At 42.1% G+C, this 12797-nt stretch overlaps 1 protein-coding gene across 3 annotated transcripts in view; it reads left to right on the forward strand.

Moving 5' to 3' along the window:
• The window catches only part of LOC124643292 (transcription factor CP2), a 57785-nt gene that overhangs the window by 17375 nt on the left and 27613 nt on the right, over positions 1 to 12797 (forward strand). For 2 of the 3 annotated variants that reach the window (XM_047182214.1, XM_047182216.1), the window contains exons 2-5: positions 8563 to 8674; positions 9209 to 9347; positions 10756 to 10827; positions 12268 to 12364. In XM_047182214.1, the coding sequence (XP_047038170.1) occupies positions 8563 to 8674; positions 9209 to 9347; positions 10756 to 10827; positions 12268 to 12364 (420 nt within the window). The remainder of the gene's footprint in view (positions 1 to 8562; positions 8675 to 9208; positions 9348 to 10755; positions 10828 to 12267; positions 12365 to 12797) is intronic. The other variant, XM_047182215.1, reaches the window with a different exon arrangement.

The following is a 12797-nucleotide window of genomic DNA, read 5'->3' on the forward strand; positions in this document are numbered from 1 at the left end:
CTGTACGCTGTTCTACTTTTCTTAACTTTTTTCAGTTCCACTGTGCCTCTTAGAAGCCTGTGGTCACTTGGAAATATACTATTATTTAAAATTTCAAAATTTGTGAATAGTTTTGGGTTGTTGCTCATAATATAGTCAATTTGGTTTTTATGTTGTTTGTCTGGTGAAGTCCATGTCCATAAATTTTTGAATTTTTTCTTGAATAATGTATTAATTATTGTGAGTTTGTTTATTAATGCATATTGTAGTAATTTGTCTCCTCTGCAGTTCCTCGTTCCATAGCAATATGGTCCCATAATTATGTTTTCTATGGGCTTTCTTTTCCCGATTTTTGCATTAAAATCTCCCATTAAAATCATTTTTCCCTTCGTTAATTTCTGAGCCTTATCGATGTGATCATAAAAAATATCAATTTCCTCTTCTTGTGCTGCAGAGGTAGGGGCGTAAACCTGTATAATTGCTATTGTTTCTTTGCCAAATTTCATGTTCAGGAGGCAAACTCTATCTGATATGCCTATGAAGTTTTCTATGTTGTTTTTATATTTCTTCTTAATTAAAAAGCCCACACCGTATTGGCCTTGTGTCTCTCCTGTAAAACAGAAAACATGGTCTTCGTCTTCAATAATTTCGTTTCCTTTTCTTCTGATTTCTGATAGCCCTATTATGTCGTAGTTTATATTTAATAATGAATGTTTTAAAAGTATCATTCGTTGCGGCGATAGCAATGATTTAACATTATATGTGCAGATGTAAAGATTTTGGTAAGCTGGAGGGTTGTAGTCGTCCTCTCCCGCGGTGACTAGCCGTGTTGGGAGATGGGGAGGGGCCGTTGTTAATTGTTATTGGAGCGCTGGAGGTTCTTGTGGGTGAATTCCTGTGTTTTTGTGGGAATTAAATTGCAAATTTGCTTATAGCAGATAATTATCCATGTTATTTGTTTTGTTTATCTTTGTAGGTTGTAATTCTTTATTATGTGTATTTACAGGGCCTAGCGCTTCTGGTGACTCTGGCAGTACTCTTTTTTTATTATCTGAACTCGGCTTCTGTGGTTGATGGTTTCGGTTCTTTAAAATTACAATTTTATCATATTTAATAATCGCCAATCTACCATTTTCTCTTTCTTTGTTAACTTCTTTTTGTAGTTCCTTGCGCTTGTTAAGTACTTCGAGGGGGAAGTCTTCTTTAATATAATAAGGCGTTGACTCCAACTTCTTCTTGTTTTTTTGAATTCTTATTTTTAGACCCATTGTAGTTAACGTTATAACAATAGGTCTTATTTTTCCTTCTTTTTTTCCGAGTCTTCTTACGCATTCAATGTTGTTGGTATCGCATTTGATGTTGAGTATATTGTTTATTATATCAATAACTTTTTTCTCCAAATTCCAATATGTAGTTTCATCTTCCTCGACTCCAAATATGAGCAAGTTTTTCCTTTTTAGTGTTCTTTCCAGGTTATTTATCTTTAAAGTTTGTATCTCCATTTGTTGTTCTAATTGCTCGTTTTTGTTTTCCAAAATTTTAAACTTTTCGTTTATATTACTATTAATGGTGTTCTTAATGTCTTCTTTCATATCCAGCATATCCATTTTTTGCTGTCTTATTTCCTCCTGCATGACTTTTAATAGATTTTTTATTTCCTCCATTTTGGCTAGAAATAATATATTTTATCAATCAAAAGTGTATTCCTGTTGTCCGGGATTGGTATTAGTGCCCTCTAGCGGCGAATAGCGAAAAGCGAAAACACTATCCGTTCTTTCGATACTGACGCACTATAGTTAAGTTAACGCTGGGTAGGTTCTACCACTCGTCAATAGATGTCGCTAGGGGCTTCGTTTGACTTGGTAGGTCTAAGATGATTTGCAAAATTCCAATAGATAACCTAGAACTCCTAGAAGTGTTGCTTCTACTATGCACTTGTTTTGTTTTTTTTTTCAAACACAGCAATCATTAATCGAGTAATGTCTTTGAAGTTATATATTATCACTTTTTATTTTTGTTGGGTTGTTGACAGTCCTCACTTAAGTTATTGTTGTTAATTTCCGCAAAGTTTATGCACTTGTTTTTACACTGGTCTTCCACTTTCACTCTATAGCTTCACTTTGTCCAGGTGTTTTCGGTAATAGTTTAACGTTATACATGTATTGCAGTATTTTTTCACGACTTATAGTATTTTTACTTATAACAACAAACACATTGTTGGTTATAGAAAGTTTATTGTAATTCGAATACAGACATGGTAATTAGTTACATAGGTAGTTCACAAACACACGTCGTACTTAACTACATAGCCACGGTCGCGAGAGTTAACACATCGTGCGAAATACATGGCGTCGTGCGCCGGACTGGCGACTTAGCGAGCGTCCCCGCTCGTGAGAGTAGGCCCTCGCTCCCCGCACCCCTCTGCCGGCCGGCCACGTATTGGTCGGCTCGGTGATCACGCGATGGCCATATATGGCCATGGACTCGACCACGAAAGGTAGGCGCGCGTTACACACTCCCCCTTTAGACCAGGGAGGGTCCCCCGACTGGTCGAACAACAGTAACGCGAGGCTCTAAGTTACATCACAAGGTAAGTAACATTATAAGTTAAACATTGCAAGGTAAGCAAGCCTATATAGCCTATAAGGTAAATAACAATACAGTAGACTTAAAAGGTAAACAATACAAGATATGTAAACTTGAAAGGTAACCAATACAAGGTAGGTAAACTTATAAGGTAAACAACCCAAGGTAAGTAAACTTATAAGAAAAACAACACAAGGTAAGTAAACTTATAAGGAAAACAACACAAGGTAAGTAAACTTATAAGGAAAACAACACAAGGTATGTAAACTTATAAGGAAAAACAACACAAGGTAAGTAAACTTATAAGGAAAACAACACAAGGTAAGTAAACTTATAAGGAAAACAACACAAGGTATGTAAACTTATAAGGAAAACAACACAAGGTAAGTAACAACTCAGCTGAACAACCACCTAAGGTAAGTAATATAGTTAGGTAACACCCTTCCGCGGTCTACCCCTACCACGCTTAGGCACCATCGGCTCAGGACACTCACCTTCCCTCGCATGATATGGGCGTAAGTCAGACACATGGTACTTACCAAAAACTTCCCCCGTCTTACTATGAGCTAGGAGGTAAGTGGTAGGACTCACCTTTTTAGATATAACGTAGGGTCCGTCCCGTTTCGGAATGAACTTGGACGTGATACCCTTAGCAGTGCTGCTGAGGACATGAGTCTTCATCAACACCAAGTCACCCTCAAGAAACTTTACAGGCGAAGACCGAGTTTTATCAGCGTATGCTTTACGTACATCCTGATGACGTTCGAGGTTCTCCTTGGCTGTCGAGATGGTATCCGCGAGTTTCCGCAGGTAAGGTGTGATTTGTGGTACAAAGTTTTCAGTTTCGACCACAGTTCTCAGGTCAGCTTGAACTGTCAGAGGAGACCGCAGCTCACGACCGAAGGTAAGATAAGCAGGGGTGTGCTCGGTAGACCGGGTAACGGAACTATTAAAAGCAAACCGTACAAAAGGTAATACCTCGGGCCAATTCTGGTGACGACCTTCCACCAAGATGGCGAGCTGAGCCTTGAGGTCTCGGTTCTTCCTCTCAACTGGATTAGCTTCAGGGTGGTAGAGAGGCACAAGGCTTTGCTTTATACCTAAGACAAACATAGCCTTCTGCATAACATCTGCTACGAACTGCACTCCGTTGTCTGAGATAATACGCCTTGGAAGACCAAACCTCATAAAGACTTCATTAACCAAAGTTTTGGCACATGTCTCCGCTGTAGCTTCAGTAAGAGCGAAAACCTCCACCCATTTACTAGTGGTATCCTCCACTATCAGGATCCATCTCTCACCTTGAGGACCTTTAGGCAACGGACCGAAGAGGTCGGTTGCAACAGTTTCAAACCTCTGAGCTGGAACTGGAGTTTGTAGCAGACCAGCAGGCTTGACATTCGACGGCTTGAATCGTTGACATTCGACACACGTCTTCAAATAGTCAATAACAAACCTTCTCATCCCGGGGAAATAGAACCTTTGCGAGATACGATGTAAAGTCCTATCAATTCCACCATGAGCGGCGGTGGGCGAGTCATGGCACTCGAACATGACTGTGCTCCGCAGGCTCTCCGGGACAACGAGCTGAGGCTCCTCCGAATCAGTATCCGGGACGTACCGATACAAAACACCTTGATTCAATAGGTAACCTCGCTCGGACCAACGAGTAACAGAAAGGTCATCCTTACCTTCCAAGTCCAGGATGATCTTGGCGACTTCAGCATCTGCTAACTGCGCCTCCCGAGTTGAGGTGGCATCCCAGCGTGGAACATCCACGACAACTGGGCAGATGTCACACTCAGATGCAGAACCATCTTCCAACACGGGGCGGCTAAGCGTGTCGGCAATAACATTAACTTTACCTGGTGCATACTCGACACGTAGATCAAAAGCTTGTAGCTTCATGGCCCAGCGAACTAACCTTCCACTAGGTGACTTGAGAGAAAAGAGCCACTTCAGGGGTTGGTGATCAGACATCACGTGGACCTGATGACCATCAATGTAACCGCGGAACCGTTCCACAGCCCAGACAACGGCGAGAGCCTCTCTCTCCGTAGTAGAATAATTCTGCTCGGCTGGCGTGAGCAGACGGCTGGCATACTCGATCGGATGTTCTTGATGCGGTGACTCCCCCTGGAGTAAGGCAGCGCCTAGGGCATAATTACTGGCGTCGGTTCGCAATATGAATGGCCTCGTGTAGTCAGTTTGCACTAGTATAGGTGCCGTAGTTAACAACTTCTTAAGAGTATCAAAAGCCTTACCTTGCTCTAGACTCCATTGCCACGCCTGTGATTTCTTAGTGAGGCGGGTCAGCGGCTCGGCCACCTTCGCAAACTCTGGTATGAACTTACGGAACCAGGAGCATGTTTGAAGGAAGGTGCGCAGCTGTTGGAGGCAGGTAGGTTCCCTCATACTAAGTACAGCATGTACTTTGTCTTCATCCGGTGATATACCTTCCTGGGAGATCACGTGACCTAAGTACTTAACCTTTTCTCTGGCGAATACACACTTGTCTCGATTCGCACGGAGCTTAAACACTCGGAGACGGTCAAATACTGCACGGAGATCTGAAAGGTGACGAGTATAGGACTCTGATATCACTAGGATGTCATCTAAATATGTCAGTACGGTGACGTCATTAAGTGACGACCCCGCACGGAACCGGTCAATAAGCCTCTGGAACGTAGCCGGTGCATTCTTGAGTCCAAAGGGCATACGTAAGAATCGGTACGTACCAAACGGCGTGACAAACGCGGTTTTATCCTTATCCTTGACCTTGCATTGCCAATAGCCACTCCGAAGGTCACAGGTGCTCATCACACAACCTCTCTTAGTGGACTGCAGCAGCTCATCAATACGCGGCATAGGATACGCGTCTGTCTTAGTGACAGCGTTGAGTCTCCTGTAATCTACACAGAACCTATACCCACCGTTAGACTTCGGTACCAAAACAGTAGGTGCAGACCAGGCAGACTCGCACTCCTCGATGACATCTTCTGCGAGCATCTTGTCCAGTTCTATTCGCATGACCTCCTTCTTCGCCGGCGTGACCCTGTATGGAGGCACGGCGATAGGAGGATGGTCACCGGTGTCGATGTGATGCTCGGCAAATGGCGTTGGTTCCCCCACCTGATCAAAAATATCAGAATACTCACCCAATAAATTTTCAAGGTCAGAACGCTGATCCAAGGTCAATAATGTGCCCTCGTCCTCCCGCAGCAGGTTGACCGAAGCACATTCCACCGCCTCGCGTGAACTCTCTGTGAGCAGGGGGTGAATGACCTGAGGCCGATCAGCTGTGAACCACGTCATATTACTAAAATTTAAAACAATCTTAGACTGCCTAATAAAATCTATTCCCAAAAGGGTTTCGTTATTACATGCATCGGGGAACACAATAAATTCAATAGGTATACACAGTGACATACATTTTACATTCACACATGTAAACAAAACGGTACTATTTCTAATAGTACCATCAGCCAGTTTCACCGACATGGTTTTTGAATCAAATGTATTACCCAATCGTAAAAGTAAGGCATACAGGGTCGAACCCGCGATACTACGTCGGGCCGCGGTATCAATAAGCGCTGAGCCACTGTGCCCTAAAATTTCAATATTTAAAATCGGTCGGCCTTGGCTGATAATAATATTATTCTTACTCTCACAGCTTACATTACACTCACTGAGTACCGTGTTAAGTGAGTAGAAAACATTTTGTTGTGGTTGTGAACTGAGTTATTAACATCAACATTACAAGTTGAAACATTTTTACACGACGGACAATTTGATCTAACAAACCCTTTCTCGCCACAACCATAACAGAATAAGTCTTTAGAGTCTCTTTTTGGGCAAGACTCACGCGTATGACCACGACACTTACAATACACGCAAAACGACTTTTTGTTTACACTATCACTCGCGGCACTAACACTCGGCGAAGTATTACGCTGGAGCTGCGACGACGACGGCTGTGCCCCCGCGCCGCTGGACAGCGCTGGCGGCTTCGACGCGCCCTTCCCCGCCGAATACGGCGTCTGCATCGGAGCGGCCGCGTGCTGAGCCCGCAAGCCGGCCGCGCTGGGTCGTGCTGGCGCTGCTCGTGCGAGCTGTGACTGCGTGTTATTGTTACTCGAACTTGACGACGTTGTCATCTCTTTTTCGGAGAGCGAATCTTCGACGGCTCTCGACTTTTCGATTAATTGATCGATGTCCTCAATAGACTCGCGCGTTACGCGTTTACGAATGCGTTTGTTTAACAAACCGTAAACTATGTCGAGCTTGATTCGTTCGTCTAGACTGTAAGGTAACCTGCTCATATGTGCGCGGAGACGACCGACGAACACCTCCGTCCGTTCTTCACTTTGTTCCGCGGCGAACATATCCCGGAATACCTTATGTGGCGGACGAGGAACACCAAACATCGCCCGCAGCTTGGCAAGGGCGTCATCCCACGACGTAAGCGATGCCTTGACGCCGCGGAACCACACAGCTGCCTCGCCATGTAGAAGCATCGGGAGACCACGGAGTGCCAGGTCATCGGAGACAGATGCACACTCTTTGTAGATTTCCACGGAGTCGATAAACGCTTCTACGACTTCTGGATCTCTGCTATGCCCGTCGAAGCGTGCCGTACACTTGGACATGTTGCCGGTCTTGCATGTCGACGAGGGCGTCGATGAGGGTCGCGCTGATCCTATCGCGTGCGATGCCATGAGGGATTCGACGAGCTGCCGGTTCGCTTCCGCCTGAGATTTCGCGAAGGCGGTAAGGAACGAGGCCAACTGGTCCCCAGACATGAGCGTTGGCGACGGTCTCGGTGCTTCTTCATCCGAGCTGGATTGCGCGTCCTCCACATTAGCGTCGGTACGTACTTTGCGTGGCGGCATTTTCAGCGACGCAGGTATAAACGCGAACACTAATGTCCTAAGTCGATCGGCAAAGAACCGGTTTAAACTGGCTAGCGGATTCACGGCCACTAGTTGGAAGCGCCACTTATAACAACAAACACATTGTTGGTTATAGAAAGTTTATTGTAATTCGAATACAGACATGGTAATTAGTTACATAGGTAGTTCACAAACACACGTCGTACTTAACTACATAGCCACGGTCGCGAGAGTTAACACATCGTGCGAAATACATGGCGTCGTGCGCCGGACTGGCGACTTAGCGAGCGTCCCCGCTCGTGAGAGTAGGCCCTCGCTCCCCGCACCCCTCTGCCGGCCGGCCACGTATTGGTCGGCTCGGTGATCACGCGATGGCCATATATGGCCATGGACTCGACCACGAAAGGTAGGCGCGCGTTACATACTTTAATTATGATCGCGGAGCCGAGGTGAACAGTGCCGCGGTGGCGCCCTCCAAGGGAATAGGGACCTTAGATTTCTTTAAAAAGGGTGTGTTTGGAGTTTCTTGCCGGTTCTTCTCCATGAGACCTACATTTTGGTTGCTCGACGTTTTGAAAAAGCTTTAACTTTAACAGGCTGAAGTAAGAACTATCAGCCTTACTACAAAAACTTAAACATCTGTTGAACAAAACGGACGAATCTGTGGCTTCAAAACGGACCTTATTTCAAGGTCATATTCCGAGAAGTTTATTTAACGCACGTTGTGGCTCCATCTATAACCAAAACAAATAAACAAAATCGAATTTATTATAGTTCGGCCATTCAGAGAATGCGTTCCTGACACGTCGCGATTGAACTGACGACGTAACTTTGCAATGGCGTTGCAGTTACGATAAAAATATTTTTGCTGGTTGTTTACCGTTTTAACAATTGAGGAGCATTAAAACAACATTATTATATCAATAATCAATGAATGTTATTACGTCGTCAGTTCAATCGCGACGTGTCAGGAACGCATTCTCTGAATGGCCGAACTATACTATCGATATGTACCTAATCATCTGTCTTCGACAATCCGCAGTCTCAACAATTTAATATAGAAAGGTCCGATCCTCTCACTCATCACAACCTTGTCTTCCCCCAGCGGCTCTAAGCGACATGGGCGGCAGCGGCACCAGCTCGTCTTCTTCACACATGTCTCCCGGCTGGCAGGTCAATGACCTCGATCTGGATCTGCCCGGAGAGCTGTCTATGAAGTGAGTATCACTATGGCTTGTCAAGTAATTAAGAAATAGCTTCTGTCAGAGTTCATAACTCTGACACCGATGCTGAGATGAGATTTTTAAAATCGGATCAGTAGTTCCTGAGATAAGCTCGTTCAAGCAATCAAACAAACACTAAACCTACTTATATATTTTAGTTTTTAGTATAGATTCTTGATTTCTAAGCTCATTTTGCTATTAATCACATGTACCGCAGAATTTACCTGTATTGTAAATCCTTACTGTATCTACTGTAAACGAATATTTTCTATAAAAGTCAGTCATCTATAAAACAAAGATATCAATATTTTTCATAGTATCATTTATCTACTTGAAACAGTACTCTTCTATTGACCTTTTACACAAAAAGTGTCTGATTTAATTTTACCACCAGATTTATATAACAAAAATACCTCTGTTTTTGTAAACATATACTTACCCGTGTTCTCACATAGTAAATTATCTTTGTATAAAAAAAATACATACAGCGCCATCTCTTATCGAACTTCCAAAACACTCACCAATTAGTACCCTCCCTTACCGCAGCGAGGCGCTGCTGTCGCTGCCGTCTCTGGCAGTCTTCAAGCAGGAGGCGCCTTCTCCGACTGGCGCCGTGCTGTCTCCGCCACGACGTGTGTGGCCGCCGAGAAGACCTGATGATAGACAGGTAAGAAACTACGGAAATTGGGTGCTTGGCAGATTGAAATGTACGGCCAAAAAACTGACGATCAGTCGCCGAATGTGAACGAACAGATTAAATCAAAATTTTATTAAAACTTAACTGCAAAACAGCACTTTTGAACGTCAGGAATTTACAAAAGGCATCTCCCAAAACGCCACTTCCTATGTGTTTTTGCTGGAAAGAAGAAGTGGCGCAACAAACTCCCCAGTTAAAGCTACGCAGTTTGGTGTATTTCCATGCATATTCACTTTTACGTTCACATTTAACCGACCATACGTTATGACTCTATGCATAGACGGTGACATTCGGCAGCTTACAGTCAGTTTAGTTCACGGCCTAAAGGCTCGTTTTCAATGCTAGCTGTCGACTGCAACAGCTGACCGCACGTGCTGTGCCTGCATTTAATCGGCCGCAGTCACACTGGTTTGTATGTACTTACGTAAAACCGTTTTGAATCAAAGCCGCAGCAGCACATCGGTCGGGTACTGCGGTCGGCAGTTGCAGTCGCCAGCTAGCTTTCAGAACGCACCTTAAATGTGTGTCTTCTTTAGCTTCTTGTGGACTATCAGCATACAAATGGATTTTGCATAAAATTTAATAAAGTTTATTAAAACAGCTTTTTGCAAAGATGTATCAGAATGCCTTAAAAAAATAAATGTTATGATAAATGTTTCAAAAATATATGTTATAAGTACATTATGGAGTTTGGTGAAATACCTTAACTTCGAATAGTGGTCATTTGAGAAGAACATTTCTCATGTTAGGTTAGAAGACTGATAAAAAGTAGGACATGAAATATAATTTTACTATAAAATTCACAACAAACACGCCCTTGGACATCATTTTCTCCAAAATTGTCTGTCTACATCTTTGGCAGTCGTTACGGTTAGTCAGAAGCCAGGAAGTCTCACAACCAGTCTTACCTAGGGTATCGGGTTGCCCGGGTAACCGGGTTGAGGAGGTCAGATAAGCAGTCGCTCCTTTTAAAACACTGGTACTCGACATCCCATTAGACTCGAAGCCGACCCCAACATAGTTGGGAAAAGGCTAGGCAGATGATGAGTTATAGGTACTTACCGAAAATTCACCGCAAATAAAAATATAGTCATGGCTACATGATAGTTTAAAAGCATTTACATCCCTACCGTAATTTTACGTACTTTACATACCCTACACTGCGAGTCAAAAACCCAACCCAACAGCGGTTACACTTGCGTGCTCGTAAAGTGTATCATTTCACAAAATCAATTAATTATTGTCTCATTTAGGCCTTTACAAGAATTAATGAACGTCAAAAAGTTTGATTCAAGTTATCCATTCCAAAAGTAGCTTCCTATGGAGAAGAACGGGCAAGAAACAGTTGATACACTATGGTTTTCTTTTTAATTCTCAGATCAGTGTGGATTTTACCGAGTTACACCAGAGCCAGGCGGTTTCTGACAGAGATTTCAAGAATATATGGGAGGTGGATATGTTACCTTCTTAGATCTCACCTTTCGCGATAGCGCTATCAAACCTTCTTACTCCTTCTTCTAATTGCCGTTCTGATATTCTATCTATCTGTTGTTTTGGGGATAGAATTTTGATGTCACATTTGAATCTCTAGCAAATCAAAAGATGTTGAATATTGGGAACAGCAGTAAACCTTGTCTTGTTAGTGCATCCACTATCTGTTTCTGTCTTGTAGGTAATCCCAGTTGCTTTAAATTCTACCATTCGCACAGAAAAAACTTCCCAATGCACTTATTTTCATTTCTAAATTTTCTGTCCGTATCTTTGTATTTTTTTTTTATATTATTTACTTTCTATGAAATCTTTCCTTTTAACCTTCTTTACAGTACTTTTTATAACCTAATCTCTATAATCGACACACGAAAAACAATTGATTGGCTACATAGAAATGTCTTAATGTTCGGCCATATTAAGTGAACAAATGGCCGTATCAGACCGCATTTAAAAGACTAATAAAAAGTTTAGAAAGACAGAAAGAAAATGCGTTTATTTAAAAGAATATAGCAAAAAGATAAAATACAAATAAAAAAAACTAACAAGTTACAAAAAAAACAATGTTTTGACATAGAAAAACAATATTAGTTAATCTGTAGTCTTATGAAACGTACATAAACTGTTAAGAATACTATTAATTTCATTGATACATGTAATAAAACTTATATATGACAGTATACAAAGCAGTGACATCCAAACTGATCTGAGAATAAATAAAAACACAATGGTTATTTTCTGATTAAAGCTTAATCTTGCAATCGACTAGTTGCCTAGTATTTCTCTTACATTTATTATCTACATAGGCAACTTCAAACCTGTACATATACTGTTTACATCCACAGGGCTTTTACATCAGAATTACTGAACTGATTTTAATCTAATTTGGTACACAAATAGTTTTGCTAGAACCTGTAAAGTAAAGGAAATTTTACCCAGTTGTAGGAAGTAATCCTTTGGTGAAACCTAGGTAATTAAGGAAATAGCTAATAGAATATTGCATGGTAGCTAGCCTACACTACTCTCAAACTCTTTTTCATAGTTGCTCACTAAAAACTACGTTATGTTCTTACTTTTAAAAATATGTCTTGATCAATCATTCCAATTTCATATGATATAAAAAAAACTTTTTTCATTTATGCGTACTTTAATTTTCAAAAGTATATAATCCGCACAGCATGGCATATATGAACGGCACGGCACGGCGACACAAATTGCTGTGTAGCTGGACGCTGTTTTAACATTGTAAAATGTTTTATATTAGACACGATATAAGGCTCAAATTCAATGACAAGTCATCGCTAGGTTGGAGTTGCGTTCACATGTGTCATGATCTTTAAAATCCCCAATTTCCAAGGTAATTTCAGTACCCCCTACAGTTTGGCTAATTCCTTTCACACAGATCACGAGCATGGTGGTGGACAGCAATCGCGACGCCATGGAAGAGGGCAGCTGTCAGCAGTCCCCCCCTCACAACGGGAACATGATCGTGCAACATGGTGAGTGGCGCCATCTATTGTTTAAAGATGTACTGTGTAAAACTGTTGTATGTGCTGGTGTTTGCCGATAGATGGCGTGTTGTGTTCTAGATCGCGCAATTGTAATTTGATTTTTGAAATGAAAGTAGCTCCAGCAATTTGCAGTCAATTTAATAAGCAGAAAAGAGTATTTTGGTCGTTAATTAAAAGAACATATGTTTGTTAAGTTTACCGTTTACAGATGAAACAGGACCAGCGCCGGTAGATCGGATGTTACATCCATTTTGTTCGGTTCAAGTTGGGAAAATACTAAAGGAGAAATGTTAAATTTTAGTCCAGAAAAGCATTTCTTCAAGAAAGCTGAAATACACCCATTTTAATTTTCAAAAGACAACCTCTCAAAGACGCTCGTCCTTCACCACTTCCTGTGTCTTCTTCTTTGTCGTTCCTATGT

Source organism: Helicoverpa zea, chromosome 27, assembly GCF_022581195.2.
Source record: "Helicoverpa zea isolate HzStark_Cry1AcR chromosome 27, ilHelZeax1.1, whole genome shotgun sequence".
Lineage (NCBI taxonomy): Eukaryota > Metazoa > Arthropoda > Insecta > Lepidoptera > Noctuidae > Helicoverpa > Helicoverpa zea.